The sequence below is a fragment of the Anarhichas minor genome, unplaced genomic scaffold (genome assembly GCF_050575085.1).
Source record: "Anarhichas minor isolate MPS153535 unplaced genomic scaffold, ASM5057508v1 ptg000042l, whole genome shotgun sequence".
Taxonomy (NCBI): domain Eukaryota; kingdom Metazoa; phylum Chordata; class Actinopteri; order Perciformes; family Anarhichadidae; genus Anarhichas; species Anarhichas minor.
This window is the reverse complement of record NW_027466488.1, coordinates 6,302,514-6,320,000: the sequence shown is the minus strand read 5'-3', so window position 1 is coordinate 6,320,000 and position 17,487 is coordinate 6,302,514. Positions and strand designations below refer to the sequence as shown.

The 17,487-nt window shown below is 40.8% G+C and overlaps 4 protein-coding genes across 4 annotated transcripts in view; 3 read left to right on the top strand and 1 right to left on the bottom strand.

Moving 5' to 3' along the window:
• phf10 (PHD finger protein 10) overlaps window positions 1-4,665 on the top strand; it is an 11,030-nt gene extending 6,365 nt beyond the window's left edge. The window contains exons 10-12 of the mRNA XM_076109973.1: window positions 2,110-2,218; window positions 2,982-3,170; window positions 3,433-4,665. Coding sequence (XP_075966088.1) covers window positions 2,110-2,218; window positions 2,982-3,170; window positions 3,433-3,530 — 396 coding nt within the window. The 3' untranslated portion in view covers window positions 3,531-4,665. The remainder of the gene's footprint in view (window positions 1-2,109; window positions 2,219-2,981; window positions 3,171-3,432) is intronic.
• A 560-nt stretch (window positions 4,666-5,225) lies between these two features.
• psmb1 (proteasome 20S subunit beta 1) lies at window positions 5,226-8,102 on the top strand. Its single transcript, XM_076109979.1, has 6 exons — window positions 5,226-5,416; window positions 5,748-5,855; window positions 6,209-6,290; window positions 6,651-6,780; window positions 7,254-7,360; window positions 7,479-8,102. Exons 1-6 carry the CDS (start codon window positions 5,316-5,318, stop codon window positions 7,662-7,664), a joined length of 714 nt encoding a protein of 237 aa, XP_075966094.1. The 5' UTR covers window positions 5,226-5,315; the 3' UTR covers window positions 7,665-8,102.
• Window positions 8,103-9,864: 1,762 nt separating this feature from the next.
• psmc3 (proteasome 26S subunit, ATPase 3) lies at window positions 9,865-11,699 on the bottom strand. Its single transcript, XM_076109978.1, has 2 exons — window positions 10,736-11,699; window positions 9,865-10,327 (listed from the first exon to the last, which is right to left on the bottom strand). Exons 1-2 carry the CDS (start codon window positions 11,678-11,680, stop codon window positions 9,989-9,991), a joined length of 1,284 nt encoding a protein of 427 aa, XP_075966093.1. The 5' UTR covers window positions 11,681-11,699; the 3' UTR covers window positions 9,865-9,988.
• tbp (TATA box binding protein) lies at window positions 11,043-17,079 on the top strand. Its single transcript, XM_076109975.1, has 9 exons — window positions 11,043-11,844; window positions 12,342-12,566; window positions 13,187-13,340; window positions 13,489-13,666; window positions 13,962-14,049; window positions 14,390-14,481; window positions 14,633-14,800; window positions 15,020-15,114; window positions 15,706-17,079. The coding sequence occupies exons 2-9, from the start codon at window positions 12,516-12,518 to the stop codon at window positions 15,783-15,785; spliced, it is 906 nt and encodes a 301-aa protein (XP_075966090.1). The 5' UTR covers window positions 11,043-11,844; window positions 12,342-12,515; the 3' UTR covers window positions 15,786-17,079.
• The last annotated feature ends 408 nt before the right edge of the window (window positions 17,080-17,487 follow it).

The window sequence follows — 17,487 nt, the reverse complement described above, 5'->3', positions numbered from 1 at the left end:
CATGTTGCATGTTAACATGTTAAATGTATATTGCAACATTAACGGGACATGTTAATGTTGTTCAGGTTAACGATTCTATGAAATGAATCCCTCTGAAAGCTGTGGCTCAGCAGCCTTTCTGTAGCTTATCCACAGAGGAGACATTTAGGAGATAAGAATATTGTGTTCAATGTGTTGCACAGCTGCATAGAGTAATATCACATGACTTACATTCTTTAACAGTGTTTCCCTTGATATCGCTCTTATTCTTCCTGAGAATGTGCAGTGCTGGTTTGATTCTTAGAAAGAGTATTTGTTATTTAGTATGTCAGACATATTGAATGATATTGATGCGGTCCATTGTTATCACTGCGAGTTGCAAGGTTGAGTAGACTTTCATTAGATGATGTGCATTTAGCCGAGGCATATGCTAAGACACAGCTAAGAGGTTAGCATTACCTCATCACTTATTTACATTACAGAAATCTCAATAAAGCTACAAACATGATGTTTAAACCATATGATCTGCCGATCTATAACGCTCCCACTTAATTGTGTCTCAGTATGTATGCCTGTGTCTGAATTATACCTAATGTTCGGAGCTATATGGCTCCATAGAAACTATCTACCAGATCATATAAAAGCAAACACGCCTGAAAGTGAGTTCTCTGACAGTTTTTTTTTGTCTTTTATGTGCATAAAATACAGCATTTCTTGTGTTTACCAAATTCAGATAATTTAGAATAAAACGGGATTCAACCTCATGAACTGCTCCTGTTCTACTTTCCTGTGTGGATGTTTCCACTGAAGACATGTTTTGACTGTGCAGGCATCAAGCAGACTCGTACTTAAGGACGTGTTGGCTGCATACTGCTTGTAATGGAAGCATTTCATGTGGCCACAAATACATTTTTACAGTTTTAAAGAGTCAACAGCAACAGGGGGCAATCCTTTCACTAAAGATTTCAGTGATGCAGCGAGGCCAACGGTATGAACTGTTGAATTTTAAAGTAGAAATATTGATGAGACTTTATATTTGCATAGTGAGCATGTATGGAAATCTACACGGCTCTACTTTTTTCTTATTTCCCTCTCCTGCTGCTGTCTGTCTATTAGTTTAGATCTCTGCTTTGTTTCTAGTCTTCAGTTTCCATCATTTCCAAACCATGTCCTCTATTGACCCATAGTCTTCTATCTGTGGCTGTTTAGTGTAATCTGCTAACTTCCTGTGAGGGGACATTTTAATGAAGGATGTCACTGTCTTCAGGCTTTCAAAGTAAATGGACTGTTAACTTCATGAGTTACTGGAAAGCAAAGTTAATTTCGTAGTTCAGATTTGGTTATTTTTGGTGACAATACTTTGTCCCAATGACTGCCGTAAAACAAACCTTAGCACAAACGTATTTTATGCTCTTAAAGACTAGACATTATAAAATCTTGCTCAATCTTTCATGTTTTAATGTGGCTTCCTAAAGAGGAATTCATGTTTTAAACGCGTTACATGTTTCTCGTTCATCTCTGTGACATCCTGATTTAAATGTCCCCTCGTTTCCTTATCTTTCTGCTCTGTTCAACTGAAAACTCTGTTGCATAGAAAGCAACTGCAAGATCTTTTAATTCAATCTGCTACCAAGTAAGCCATCACTTGACTACAGTGACAATAAAACTGCTGTAGATTACAGATGCCACATGCATGCAAGAGGGTCTGTTAGACACCAAACACCGTTCTTGTATTTGTACCTTGAGATGTACTTTAATGTCCTGGTACTTGACCTTTTTACAGTTTATTGTGACGATTTCTGTTTGGTACTCTGAGGCCCAGTAACCTGGGGCTGTTCCCTGCCACAAAGACTAAATAAACAACAAAGAATTAGGTTGGTAACATTTAAAACGGACTAAGTCGGACAGCAGCTTTGATGCCATGTGATGCATTTTGTGTATAAAGTAAAATTATTAGCATATAAGTCATGTAGCGTGCCCCCAAATTGTAGAAAATCCTCCGTTAGTCAAGATAAAAATGCTCCTTTTGGGTTTTTTTTTCTCTCCATGCATTAAACATGTGTTTAACTAATATGTTGTCCATGACTACAGGATACACGTGTTTTTTATAGCATTATTCTGCCCTTGCAGCCTAAGGTCATTCCCAATGCTATATGTGGCATTTGCCAGAAGGGCAAAGAGGCCAACAAGAGGGGCCGGCCAGAGGCTCTCATTCACTGCTCCCAATGTGATAACAGCGGTAAGTTAACACTGTTCATCTTAAAGGACCGTTTCCTGTTTGTTTTCAGACACAATATCAGCTAAATGTGTTCACTTTTAACGCCGGGTGAATTCATTGTAAAGTGATTCTCCCCAGATACAATGATTACTATAACATAAGCAGGTATCATACATCTGTTATCCCTCTGACTCATTCGCTTAACCTCAGTATCATACAATTCAACGATGATTGAAATGATTATCATTGACTAATGAATCATTGCTATTTATTATCAGTAAAGGAAATGTTGAGTTTTCTATTGTACCACCAGTCAACTTCATTTCATTGTGTATAAACAAGTTTTATACTTTCAGGCAAGTGTGTAAACTGCCTGCTTTATACACCGAGTGTGTTTACATTAAGACAGTAAAATGTGTATAGTTTAAAGTAATGTGTATATAATTCACTTTTCAAATGATTTAGACTGACTGAGCATTGACAAAGACATAGTGGTTCATAGGAATGTCTGCAAAGTTCTTCATCTGCTGGGTCAAACATTCCCAAATGTACAGGCAGCTATGACAACATGGAGAAAAGGCTGTTCATGGCTATTAGTTTTTAGATAGTTCTGATCAAAAAACAGTATATATGTTTAAATGTTCCCGACAATTTTATTTTACAATCGATGTGAGTAGATTCTACATGTATGTCTGTGCGCATACGTTGTGTATTTATGTGTGTGTGTGTGTGTGTGTGTGTGTGTGTGTGTGTGTGTGCGTGCCTCCGTGTCCGCACACTTTAGGCCACCCGTCCTGCTTGGACATGAGCAAGGAGCTGGTGGGTGTGATCCAGACCTACCGATGGCAGTGTATGGAGTGTAAGACGTGCACCGTGTGTCAGCAGCCCCACCATGAGGATGAGATGATGTTCTGTGACAAATGTGACCGAGGGTACCACACGTTTTGCGTGGGCATGGACTCCATACCTACTGGTGAGTGGACGGACACAACACACAAGCATACAGTCAATCTGTGGTGTGGGCAGACCGATACACAACCACTTGAACTACAGTCTTGATTGTTATTTCACTCGGTGACTGGACAACAAACACTACAAGAGAAAAGCAGACTTGTACAACAGAAAATGTCAATTACAGTCATTCACTTAGTTTATCTGTTTTTGTTATTTAATGTGGGTTTTTATTTTTGTTTGTCTCTTGTATCTTGATAAATTAATTATCTCTGTCTCCTCAGGCCTTTGGGTGTGTGAGGTTTGCGACAAAGATTTCACCACACCCAAGAAGAAGGGAGGAGCGAAAACGCCCAAGAAGTCCAAGTCGGCTCAGAAATGATCGACAGCGTCATTGACCACAATACCGTGACCAAACTCTACACACATTATGGCATTTGTTCATTTGCAGAAGCTATACATTTTAAATGACATCAGATCACTGTGACTCAAAAATAAACAAAAGTGTATCCCTCCTACCAAATACCAACAATGCAAACACAACATCTTAACCTGCTGTTGGTCTTTATTGATTGACAGGTCTGCAAATACACAGGTATTGATCTTTTCTCTGAGAGCTTTGATGACATCAGTAAGGCCTATAATCACAATCAGTTAAACACAATTTACTTGCCATCTCCAAATCAAACTTTGAATAATGTATGAGATACCTCAAACGTACTCAACATAATCCAGATTCGGCATTAACCGTAGCATAGCAACTCTTGTTTTGTAACGGTAGACATTCACATCATTCAGAAATAATGTTAAGAGACAAACTTTAAGTCAAATCCATCCAAATGTGCTGCATCAAATCCTGTGATCTGCTAACCACTAACGGCATCGGTGCATTCCTACTTTATTAATCTGATTCATCTCGTAGTTTCTGTCTCATTTCTGCTGTGGGAAATTAGTTTCAGTTAAACAAATGGTGCTTTTCATCCGGTACTACTGAAACAAACAAGAGCTCACTGAGTTACTTTCAAGACAACATTTTTGTATGGTTTTGTATTTTTGGTACTTTAAATTAACATGTATTTAATGAGGCACACCAGTAAAGAGTAATCTTATTTAAACTATGTCTTAAATGATAACACGGTGCTTGTGATTCTGTGTGATGAAATGTAATAGACGCTGGCTGTGGTCGACCTCATGGCTGCAGGTATTTATTTGTTAGTCTTGATTACTGAAAGGTTATGTCTCACTTAACATGTATAGATTTTGTTGTCAACCCTCGACTATTAATTATTATACAAAAATGTAACCACTCACAGTAATTACATTGAAATTCAACATCCATCAGCTATGATTAGATAACTGATATTTTTTCTGTTATTTTTTTAAATATTATTTTGTATTGTCTCTCAGTAAGCAGTTTGTTTAAGACATATTTGTTGGTATTGATGTCATAGTCACTGAATTGTGTTTTTTCTTTTTTCTTTTATTTTATTTTTTTTAATAAAAGCTACTAAAATACTCCTGGTCATCCCAAATATATTGTGTACCATGTTAAATTGAATCCCAGTTTTGATGCCAAAGATCAAAACAATCTTTAGTGAAAAGGAATATAAATTACTTTGATATTTAAAGTCATTTATATTTTTACATTCTTACATTGTATTAATTTGACAAACCTTTAATACCTTTTAATGGTCCTTGGAAATTTAAATTATTAGAATTATAAAAATTGTTTTCTGACACCTAATGATGTTTTATTGTTATTGGGGTATTGTGCACGTAATTTAATTTATATTACAGACAAATTGTTATCACATGTCCTACAGGTATTTTTGATCTTAACACATCCAGTCCAGCAAACTGCAAATCTAGATTTTGCTGATGGTGCAAAATTGGTGCATATTCAAATATCTATTCAATTTTTTTTAACGGACACAAAATGACCTATTTATAAATAGTGAATGTGAGACATTAAAAAACAAAAATCTGCTCTAGATCAGATCTGGTCTCAGGTCCTGCGGTACACCACACAGACTGTGGGGGCGCTCTCGCTCAGATCACATGTGAACACGCGGGTGTGATGACAGTAGAAGAAGAGAAGGCCATATTGCAGTGATACAGCGACTTTACTAGACTCAATCTTGAACATCGTTGGCTTCCTGCAACAAAAATGCTTTCCTCTCATACAATGGCAGATCCTGGGAAGATGAGAGATTATCACTATACTGGTCCGGTGGAGCACCGGTTCTCTCCGTACTCCTTCAACGGAGGGTGAGTGGGGTATTTCAACCGTTGCCTGGTTAGCCTGCTAGCTAACGTTTAGTAGGCTGTGCTAATTAGCTAGCCGGCTTAGCAGACGATATACAACTAAACAAAGGTTAAGTTGTTGAAACGTACGCGAACAGAGCAGACTGTCTTTGTCCAGAACATAAAGTATCCTCACTTTAGATAAAAGGAAAAAAACTGATGCTACAGTTTCAGTTTCGAAACAGTAGCTTAGCTTCCGTTAGCATGTGTCTGGTGAAACAGACGGAACATTTCCCTCTTTGATGGTGTGGTTTATACGATGAATGAACTGTGTCGTGTGTTTTGTTTTTTTCAGAACCGTACTAGCTGTTGCTGGGGAGGACTTCGCCATCGTAGCCTCAGACACCAGGCTGAGTGAAGGCTACTCAATCCACAGCCGAGACTCACCGAAATGCTACAAGCTGTAAGTGTGCACTGTCACCTCCTGCACTGTCAACAAAAGCAAAGTCGAGAGTATAAAGACACCATGTCAACTTTTCTAACAATAACTGGGCCCTCTACCTACTACTTTCATAGTTCTTTGTACATTCCTTGAAAGCCATTACCAGGTAAATATGGAGCGAAACCACTGAAGTCACTGCAGCTCAACTCACTCTAATTCTCTATTAAGATGGGGAGTGTAGTTTGTTCCTGCTTGCTGCTCAATAACTTTCTGTAGTGCTTCTCAAGAAAGCATCAAAATGTGTTATTGCTACATGAATGAAGACCAACAACACGCTGATCTAAAATCACATATTTTTATGCTTCCCCTCACAGGACAGATACAACCGTCATTGGCTGCAGCGGCTTCCACGGTGACTGCTTGACTCTGACTAAAATCATTGATGCCAGACTAAAGGTGGGCTGGTGCAGCAGGTTTTTTTTGGTTTCACTCTCCCAAGTCTCATTTTCAAAGTGATCTTATTCTGCTGACTCTGCTAACTGTCCTGCTGCTGCTTGTCTGTTGATTGTAGTGGTATCCAAGACGGTCGACATGAGACTGATATTGTAATGTGTCTTGCTGTCTTTAAACAAGAAAAATCTATCTCTAGTTGTGTCCATTGTCTCCACAGTTAATTAACAGTAAGGACATCGTCCTTGTTGCCTCTCTTAAAGTGTCACTGTATTCAGTTCTGCTGCCGTACGAGACCCACAGAAGATGTCACAGGTTACTTAGTTGTTTCTAACACCTGAACCAATGTTCCTGTCCTTTTCTCAGATGTACAAACACTCAAATAATAAGACGATGACCAGCGGCGCAATTGCAGCCATGCTGTCTACCATCCTGTACGGCAGGAGGTTTTTCCCCTACTACGTCTACAACATCATTGGAGGACTGGATGAGCATGGTAGGTGTAGCAATGCAGCACACATTAAGAGGAGTAAAGGTAATGAGTAAAGGTATCACTTTTGCATGCATATACTCTGGAGGTTTTTAAAAAACTGCATATTTAGGCTCTAGCTAAAACTAGCTTGTTCCCTATATTGCGCTTCATTGTATCACACTAAGTGTGTTTTTGTGGCGTCTACGATGGAAATTGTATACACTGTGTATACACTGTGGCTAAGTGGATTTCAATCAAAGGGTCGGCGGTTCAATCTCCGGCTCTGCTAGTCACATGTCGATGTGTCCTTGAGCAAGACACTTAACCCCAAAATTGCTCCCGTAGCTGTGCCTACGGTGTAGAAATGTCATAGACTCTGAATTGTAAGTCGCTTTGGATAAAAGCGTCTGCTAAATGACTGTAATGTAATGTAATATAAAGCTCTGACTATGTTTTTGTAATGACTGTTTTTATGTGCATTACTCGTATACTAATAGGCAAGGGAGCGGTGTACAGTTTCGACCCAGTGGGCTCCTACCAGAGAGACACCTACAAGGCCGGAGGATCAGCAAGTGCCATGCTACAGCCACTACTGGACAACCAGGTAAATACCACACTACATGTTGACCTGTTGTTGCAGACAATGTGTGCCAGTTGAGTTTGCTTTCTTTGGACACGGTACATTCATGTCTTGGCTCTCTTCCCAACACGTCCTTCTACAGATTGGTTTCAAGAACATGGAGGGTGTGCAGCACGTTCCCCTGACTCAGGAGAAAGCCGTTCAGCTGGTCAAAGATGTCTTCATCTCGGCCGCAGAGAGAGACGTCTACACCGGAGACGCTCTTCGGGTCTGCATCATCACTAAGGAGGGCATCAGTGAGCAGACTGTACCACTGAGGAAGGACTGAAGAGGGAAATGTTCCCCTTTCTCTGCTTTTCTCTTTGGTCTGTTCTTTCCACATTCACCTGTTGGTTTTTGCCCCTCAACAACAAGTTTCTTAAAATAGGAGTTTTGATCCAGAATTTGCTTCGAGTGGCTTCTTAAGTCAGGCTTATTCTGGGAAGCGGATTTTTCATTTTTTATATCGACTCACAATTTACATCAATTGAAATCCATACGTTTCTCCTGCTTTCCACAGTCATCGCTCTGTTTCTGCTATTATTACATCCTTGGGTTTGTGGTCTAGAAACCTAATTCTAGATCAGCACTCCTGTTCTTAAGAAGCAAATGACTCTTCACTCAATCTGCCTAGACTCTTCCTCTATTTGGATTTTTCATTATGTTTTGGAAGGATACATACTCTGCTGTTCTTTTTACATTCTTAATAAATGTAAAGAATTTAAAATGTTGGTGGTCTTGTTCATTGCATGTCCTTCACACATGGATACTCCATCTTGGGTAGCTTATGCTACTCACACTGTTGCCCTTAAATATGTGACGTTGTGGCATATTGAAGTTTTAAAGTACCTCTTGAAAGACAATCTGTGCTCAGGATATTGTTTCCTGAGTTAGTTTTTATGCACCATGAACATCCCAGCAACACCACACTGACCTGCTCTATCATACGGTATATGTTATACTTCAGTTTTATTTTCCAGTGTAGTGAACGATAGGCTAGAGTTGATAAAGTAAGGTTAGTAAATATTGCCAGGCTCAGGGCCCTGACCACATTTCTATGTGAGATGGTTTATTTTTACACTTTAACCACGTGTGAGATAAATAAAATCGAAGTAACTTTGCACTAACCATTTACAGTAAATGTAATAAAAGATTCATGATGTTATCCCTTAGTTGCTTCTGAGGTTTAATTACTACCGATCACATTCTATGGATGTGAACCCAAACTGCAGCAGGGAAGTTACGGCAGGACGTGGAAACCTCAGAATATCTTCTCTCTTCTCCGGTGTTTCAGCCAAATTAAACCTGGTCAGAGATGAGTTTTTAGTGAAATTATGGCATTCAACTTTCTTTTTACCCAGTACTAGTTTGTCTCTATTGGTTTCAGAGTTTTTAGCAATTTTGAGGACTCTTTTACACATTGTTCTAGTCCTTAGGAAGAAATTGCCAAACTGAATTGTTCTCTGGTGATCTTGTGAGCTGAAGTACCAGCTGATTTAAATTAACAATAAACCACCTGTTTGCATACAACCGCCCCTGAACCGGGATTGTGGACCATTGATCTACATTCATCCATTCCGCACGTCCCCAGATGTTCAGGTATATTTGGTTATTACCACATGTTACAGCAGGTTATCTCACTAAACTTACCTGGTGTACAGTATTGCTCTGGTATTGTGCAAGTGGGCTCACTGGAATGAGTTACTGGGGTACTTGCTGAAGATAAGCTGTCATTAGTGGAATGAATCTGTGCATTTCCTGCTAAGACAAGTCAAACAAAAGAAGATAAAAGTCCTGAATCCAGACTAGATATGGGTTCTACGCCGTTTTTTAGTATGTGCTGTATTCATACTAGATGTTGACAAAGTATACTCAAAGCAGACAGAATGTATACTAAATACTTTACATTTTTGAGTGTGCCGTTGATGGTACTATTCTCCCACAATGCAATGCGTAAGGGGGAGCTGCTCAAAACTGAAACATGCAGTGTTAATACATTTTAGGTGGTGGTGAAACAACTCCAAATAAAAATCTTGGAAACAGAACACAGGTATTAAATCCCAGGAAAAATATTTTTGATGTATCCTTGTGAAGTCTAATTGTTTTTTTAAAGCTGCAGTTTGATCTACATTTCACCTCCCTCCTATTGTGTCATGTCCTGTTGATATAAAATGGTAAAGAAGGTTTCTATTTCTGTGTAACTGCTAAAACAGTGTGCAATGATTAGTATGTAATATAGGTATGGTACACAGCTAGTGTCCACAGCAGGACCGTGGAACTGGCCCACTTGAATGGAACGAGGACTGTGGATGAAAATGAGCTTTTAGCTTTTTTTAAAAAAGCTTCATGTTTTTCTAAATAACAACAAATACAAGCTCCAGACCAATAAAGACTGCCCGTATCTGATTATAAATTTCACATCGGTGCCATTATTCTTTAAAGTGAAAACAAAGACTGTCCTATAAATGCTCAGCAGAAAGAGACAACACTTATTGACATTTTATTTATTTTTATTAATCCAAGTCAATCAGCAACTGTAACAAGTGTTTACCCAACAACTGTTTTAATAAGCAAAGACTCCCTCACAAACAAACACAGACACAGACAGTGTCCTCAGGCGTAGTACTGAAGGTTGGCCTTCTTCTTGGCCTGGACCTCCAGGATTCCCTCCATGTAATCTTCATGGTTCAGCTCTGTGGCCCCACGGCGCAGCGCAATCATGCCGGCCTCCACGCACACAGCTTTGCACTGGGCTCCGTTGAAGTCGTCGGTGCAGCGAGCCAGCTCCTCGTAGTTGACATCGGGGCTGACGTTCATCTTGCGGGAGTGGATCTGCATGATGCGAGCTCTGGCCTCCTCGTTTGGCATGGGGAACTCAATCTTTCTGTCCAGACGACCTGAACGGAGCAGCGCAGGGTCCAAGATGTCCACTCTGTTGGTGGCAGCAATCACCTAGAAAATAAAAATGGATGTAGATATACTGTAGTCATCATACTGTAACGTAACGCCACAGTGGTGACTAAAAAGACAGACATTAAAAAAAGTTGGTGCTTAACTTCGTTCCAAGTAGAACAAACTTTTTTACTTCGTTTTTTGGAGCTTGTTTGTACATTAATTACACTTTCTGATGTGCAAGTTTGTGAAAAGATTTATTGTGTGCTGTACTGTGTGCCTATATTTCATATTTAAATGTTGACACAATTTTGTTGTCTGAATTAAACACTAACCAGAGCAATCACTATGTCCGATATCTCCCAAAATGATGCCGTGAATGAAAAATAACATCTGATAGACTCAAGAATGACGATGTAAATAAACATGGGGTGATGCAACAGGTTCTTTTGGTGGCAGCATCTTTACCTTGACCTGCATGTTGGGCTGAAATCCGTCCAGCTGGTTGAGCAGCTCCAGCATGGTCCTCTGCACCTCTCGGTCTCCGGCCTTCTCGCTGTCAAACCTCTTGGTCCCGATGGCGTCCAGCTCATCGATGAAGATGATGGATGGGGCTTTCTCTTTGGCCAGAGCGAAGGCGTCTCTCACCAGCTTGGCTCCATCTCCTATAAACATCTGGACCAGCTGTGGACCGGCCAGTTTCAGGAAAGTGGCCTTGGTCTGAGCGGCGCAGGCCCTGGCCAGGAGGGTCTTCCCAGTGCCAGGTGGACCGTACATCAGGACTCCTTTGGGTGGCTGGATGCCAAGGTTTTCAAACTTCTCCTTGTGGTTCATGGGCAGCACGATGGCCTCCACCAGCTCCTGGATCTGCTTGTCCAGCCCTCCTATGTCGCTGTACTGCTCTGTGGGGCGCTCATCCACCTCCATGGCCTTGACTCTGGAGTCATACTCGGTGGGCAAGGTCTCCAGGATCAGGTAGGAGTCCTTGTTGACACCCACCAGGTCTCCGGGCTTCAGCTTCTCGGCGTCCACCAGCCCGATCACGGGCAGGAAGTAAGTCTGTCGAGTGGAGGTCTTAATGACGGCGCACTTTCCTTTCCTCTGAGAGTCCAGGTCAACATTAGCCCCGTCCTCCTCCTGGTCGTTGGGGTCCACGTCCAGCAGCTCGATCACATTAGACACAAGGTACGGCAGAGTTTTGTTCACTTTTATCTTCTCCGTGTTTTCTTTGATTTTATCCTTCATGGCCTGCAGCTCGTGAGTCACCCGCAGCACTTCGCTCTTCATTATCTTTATCTCGCTGTCGAGGAGACGAGTCCGCTGAACTATCTCATCTGTGGACATTTTTAACACTTCTTCGCCGATTCCATCTTCCACCTCGTCCCAAACTGATTTGTCACTCAGCGACGCCATCTTTGCTCTAACTGCGTTGAACTGTGACACGCCGGAAGTTAAAGCTTCTTCTTCCGGAAGTAGTTAGTCGAAGACGCTCGTGAGCGCCGAAGCACAAGAGCGAGGATCAAACAAACCTGAAGCTGCATTAACTCCGTCCCTGTGCTGGTCTGAACTGCAAGAGTGTGAGTTGGCGAGCAATTAACTGTGGTGCACTGGCAAATGTCAACGTTATTTACAACTATTTTAACACACAACGTCACTGTACGTTACGTTCGAGTAGATGTTGGCTAGCGTTGCTAATCTTAGCTCTGCAGCTAACTTCAGCTAGCCACTGTGTTGATATGTTTCATTTAGGAGGCTGTCAAGACATCCTGCTGGAAGACGAACGTTTCTCGGGTGTAGATAGAAATGTCACCAGCATTTTGCACACGCTATCATATAAATGGCGCATAATGCATTTGGGCCCTGAATGAATGAACGAGCTAAAGTTACGTGAATTAAAGCTAAATGTGATGTTTAGCCAGCAGTGAGTGCGTTGGCGCCACCGGTGGTGCTGCACAAATGTGGCCTCAGGTCATTTGCAAGTTCTTCGCTCAACTTTGCTGATGCACGGTGCTATGGTAATTAATAGGTATAAATTGTTTGTCTGAGTACATTCTGGTTCTGTCTGACTTTTCAGGCACAACATAGCTGTCGGAGAGACGAGAAGAGGGCGTTTCTGCAGTCGTCCACTGTGGTCGTTGGTGCTTTTCTACTGTATTATAGACTCTACAGGCACAGCTTTGAGGCACCTGCTGTGTGAAGTTACTTCCTGCTTTTGGGTGGCAGTGAACTAACGCGAGGAGCTGAAGAGATGGACCAGAACAACAGTGTACCTCCCTTCCAGGGGCAGGCCTCCCCTCAGGTAACACTGGTTTAAAGTATTTTCTGGTTTATACATCAAGTTACCAGCTGGAAGACATCAGCTCCCATCCTGCAGGTTTCAGTGTGATTCTCACATAGCCGCTGTAGACCCAGCGTATAATGTCACATACAGGAGTGAGATTAAGTCTACGAGGTGAGCGACAATTGGGTGCTGCAAACAACCACAGCATAGCTCCACATCTTTCAAGTTTACGAGATGCAGCATTGCTCACAGGTTGCAGCAGATGCTTGCACCCTGACTAAAATCTATTTCTGGTATTGGCAATTCATTTCGTGGGATATTTTAAAATAGCAAGCAAACTCAAACATGTGGCTACAATGATTTAGAAATAGGTTTTAAGTCTGCACTCAATTTAAGGTCAGAGTACTTCTGTTACTTCCACAGGGAACATAGCCGTGCAGCCTACAAAATCAACCCATAAACCAGTGATATTAACATAAATACAATATGTATCTAAATAAGTGAGGCAAAGTGAAAAATATTGTGATAATGGACATTTTCTTTGCAGTATGATTTGTCAGTATAATTAGCTTCTAATGTGGCTTTCCTGCTCAATCCCAAATGCATGTGTTTTTTTTGTTGGTGTGTCATTTGTGCAGGGTGCCATGACTCCAGGCATGTCGATATTCAGTCCCATGATGCCATATGGCTCAGGCCTAACCCCCCAGCCCGTCCAGAACACCAATAGTTTGTCTATACTGGAGGAACAGCAGAGGCAACAACAGCAGCAACAGGCACAGCAGGCAAACGCAGGTACAACACTCACTACTGCCACAATCCTCTCCACCCTCTCTAAGCCTAGTAAGATCATGGTGTCCTCCTTTGTTCTGGGAAACACAGAACCGTAGTGGAAGTTTATTATTGGTTCATGTTGTAGAAGAATACGTTCTTTGTTCTCCAGGCCTTCCTGGAACGTCGGGGCAGACCCCTCAGCTTTATCATTCCCAGGCGGTTGCAGGCTCGACCACCACAGCGCTGCCAGGAAACACCCCGCTCTACAGCACGCCGGTGACCCCCATGACCCCCGTCACACCGTCCACACCAGCCTCGGAGAGCTCTGGAATAGTACCACAACTACAGTACGTTTCATATCCAATGGAGAGAATGGTCAGAGTATCAGTTCCTCTATCACACTTTGTAATATTCTAGCTAATACACACACTTTTACCTTTATGTTATTGTGCTCACTGTGAATTAGAATTTATTGAGACCCGTAACATGAATATCGCTGACATTTCAGAGAGGGTATCTTTTATTTTTTCACTACCAAAGTTAACTACATTGCCATTATTTCCTCAAACTTGTGTCTGAGTTCCTGACTGAACAGTTTTCTTATGTCTTTACTCAGTTCTTTTCTTTTTACTCTACTTTTAGAAACATAGTATCGACTGTAAATCTGGGCTGTAAGCTGGACTTGAAGACTATTGCCCTGAGAGCCAGGAATGCAGAGTACAACCCAAAGGTGAGACTGCAGTGCAGGTCAACTTGCCTGTTGGTTTATTTGTTTGGTTTATTTGTTTATTCGTCTTTATTTACTTTTTTCATGGCAAACATTTTGACCATATGAAATAATCACATGGTTTTATAATCAGAAATCACAATAAAAAAGTAAGAATGTGCTTGTTATCGTGTATAATGATATCTTGATATACGACTTTATCACGATATGATTCCATTGAAAGATGAATTATCATAAGGAATTATCGCCCCACCCTACTTGATATATTTATGCTCAACATCCCACACAACTACATTTATGTGGAAGCACTGCTGGCTGTAATTCCCGCTCTCTCTGTTTGTAGCGTTTTGCTGCGGTCATCATGAGAATACGAGAGCCCAGGACCACCGCTCTCATCTTCAGCTCTGGGAAGATGGTCTGCACTGGAGCCAAGAGGTCACCATACTGGCTATTTGCTGAATATCATAATAAGCCTTGCCCTGTCTTTGAATACAATGTACTCTACCCTCATGCCTTGTATCTCCTCTCCTCTCTTGAATACTCATTTTGTTCTTTTCCATATGATCCGCCTCGCTTCTGTCTTTAGTGAGGAGCAGTCGAGGTTAGCTGCCAGAAAATACGCTCGTGTGGTGCAGAAGCTCGGTTTTCCTGCAAAGTTCCTGGACTTCAAGATTCAGAACATGGTGGGAAGCTGCGATGTGAAGTTCCCCATTCGTCTGGAAGGATTAGTCCTCACACATCAGCAGTTTAGCAGGTATGTTCTGTTTGTTCTATTGTCTGATGCAGCTAAAAATCATTCATTTTTGCTTCTTTGAAAGCACCAGCCCATGATGGCTGCGTTGTGAGAATGTCACAGTTGTGCCACCGAAGGAAAGGCGAGATGGGGTTTATTCTCGTCGACGTGTAGGACAGAATGGATTTATTTTAAGGTAATACTTGTAATGATTATTAGAAAATGATTTATCTGTTTCAGCTATGAACCGGAGCTGTTTCCAGGACTGATTTACAGAATGATCAAACCTAGAATTGTCCTGCTCATCTTTGTCTCTGGGAAAGTTGTACTCACAGGTAAGACCTCATCCTCACTGCTGATGGGTATATTACTGCATACTGTCAGTTATATTATAGGCGATATATATTATATTATATTATAGGCGATATATATTATAGGCGATTGTGGCTAAGTGGATAGCAGGGCCGTCTTTCAATCAGAGGGTCGGCGGTTCGAACCCCGGCTCCGGCTCTGCTAGTCGCATGTCGATGTGTCCTTGAGCAAGACACTTAACCCCAAAATTGCTCCCGTAGTTGTGCCTACGGTGTAGAAATGTGATAGACTCTGAATTGTAAGTCGCTTTGGATAAAAGCGTCTGCTAAATGACTGTAATGTAATGTAATATACAAACATATAGGGCTTTACTACTATACTGAAATCACTATTTTAGAGTTAAACATAAGTAAATATGTTAAAAGATGATGTATCTGCCAACCTATTCAAAAATATATAATCAGATTCCCAAAAACTTACAAAATAACTTCATTATAAATGGAAAAGATAATCTGGAACATGGTGTTTGATGCTTATCATGATTTCGTCTGTCTGTGTTTTTTGGCTCTGCCGGTGTAACTCGTTGTTTTAATGTGTTTGTTTTGTTTTTAAAGGTGCCAAGGTGAGAGGAGAGATCTACGAAGCGTTTGAAAACATCTATCCCATCCTGAAAGGCTTCCGCAAGACGACGTAGAACCCGCCCCTCCTTCTTTTACCTTCATCACCGACTTTTTTTTTTTTTTTTTAATTCACAAGAAGAATCTATATGTTGACCTCTACAGATGGACTGTTGTACAGGGATGTGAGTCCTCTATTTTTTATTTATTTTTTTGTCCCCCAAGATTTTTTGAGTAACAGGATTTTTACAGTTTTTTTTTTTTTTCTTGCCGTGTTTTGATCACAAGCAACGGCATCTTCTTCACACAGACCTCTCCGTGTATTTTAATCCCAGTTATTTTTAGCTTTTTCTGTTGTGCTGTTCACATCTCTGATTGTACATAACGACTGTAAAGAAATGTAAAAAGCGCTGATTAGAAGAGAAACAGTCTGACTCAGACTGCTTTTATTTGAAGCCATTTTAAATAGTTTTGTACGTTGCATTTTTATAAATTGCCCACTCAGTCCCCAAATTATAACAAGACGTGTTCGGGTCTGTCGGCCCCACATTCCTCTTAACAGTATTTTTAAGATTTTAGTTTGAGTGACTGTTTATCTCAAACCTTTTTGGGAGTTTGATCTTCATGTCTTTTACATTTAAATCTATCTGATCTTGATTCAGCTTCATCCTGACTACATGAATGCTTGAAGTGGATTCCCCTCTAAATTCAAACATTTTGACATGCGAAATACTGTCTAGTCTGTTAATCTGTAACTGAAGGTGGATGCTCTTAAACAGAAGTTAAACTAAATTGATCCATGTCCTGCTACTTAAGTTGTCATCAAGTTCTTTGACATTTGTGTCACTGGGTTTGGACTATATTTGTACTCATAAATCAACCAGAACATGAAGAAGACGCCGTTGATTTAAAAGTAGACGTCCTCTTCTTTTACTTATCCTAACCTCTTGTATCTTATATTCAGGAGCACTAAAAGATGTCTGATAAACTAAGCATTGTGTTGCCATGCTTATGTATTGTTTAAATCTTTTGCCCATTCATATTTAAATTTTCTTTTGAAGAATTATTTTTGTGCCAAGGAAAATGTGAATCTGTCCTGGTCGTCCATACTGTGTGCTCAGCCACAACATTTTTGGCACTTTATGGTGAGCTGGTTGTGGCGACGGTCAGCTTCACCATCTGTGTGTCTTCCACCCAGACGTCTGTCTGGGCAGCAGAAGAGGACGGGGATTAATCAATACTTTCCTCTGTGACTCTGGAGTTCAGCAGGAGACCAGGAAGCCCCGTCACTCATTTCAAAGCAATTGTTATTCTGAAATTGTTAATGTGCTGCGCTGTGCATTAATAAATGTGTACATACAGGCTGTTAAATCTGCTTCTTTTACTACACTGAAGTTTTGGTGCTGTTGTATTTAGAAACGGTATATTTGTTGTCCACTGAGATGTTTGCTGTCCTAAGAAGTGTGCGAGAGCACCTCTTCACATATTGTAAAGTTTAACTCTTTTATACTGGTATGATTTTTCTAAGATAATGCAATATTTCTACAGTAATTGTTGTTGGTCCTGGACTAAATGCAGGCTTTACATCATTTTACCAGAATCAAAAAAAAAATCAATATCCACAAACAGTTTTCAGGTTCAATGTGAAAAGTTAATCCAGTGAACATCAGCTCTGCACAGACGACTTAAACAGAAAAGATTTGTACAATTAGAGAACTGCAGCTCGCTGGATATTATCTTTTTTTGGATCATTTTCTGTAAACTTGGCACCAACAACCT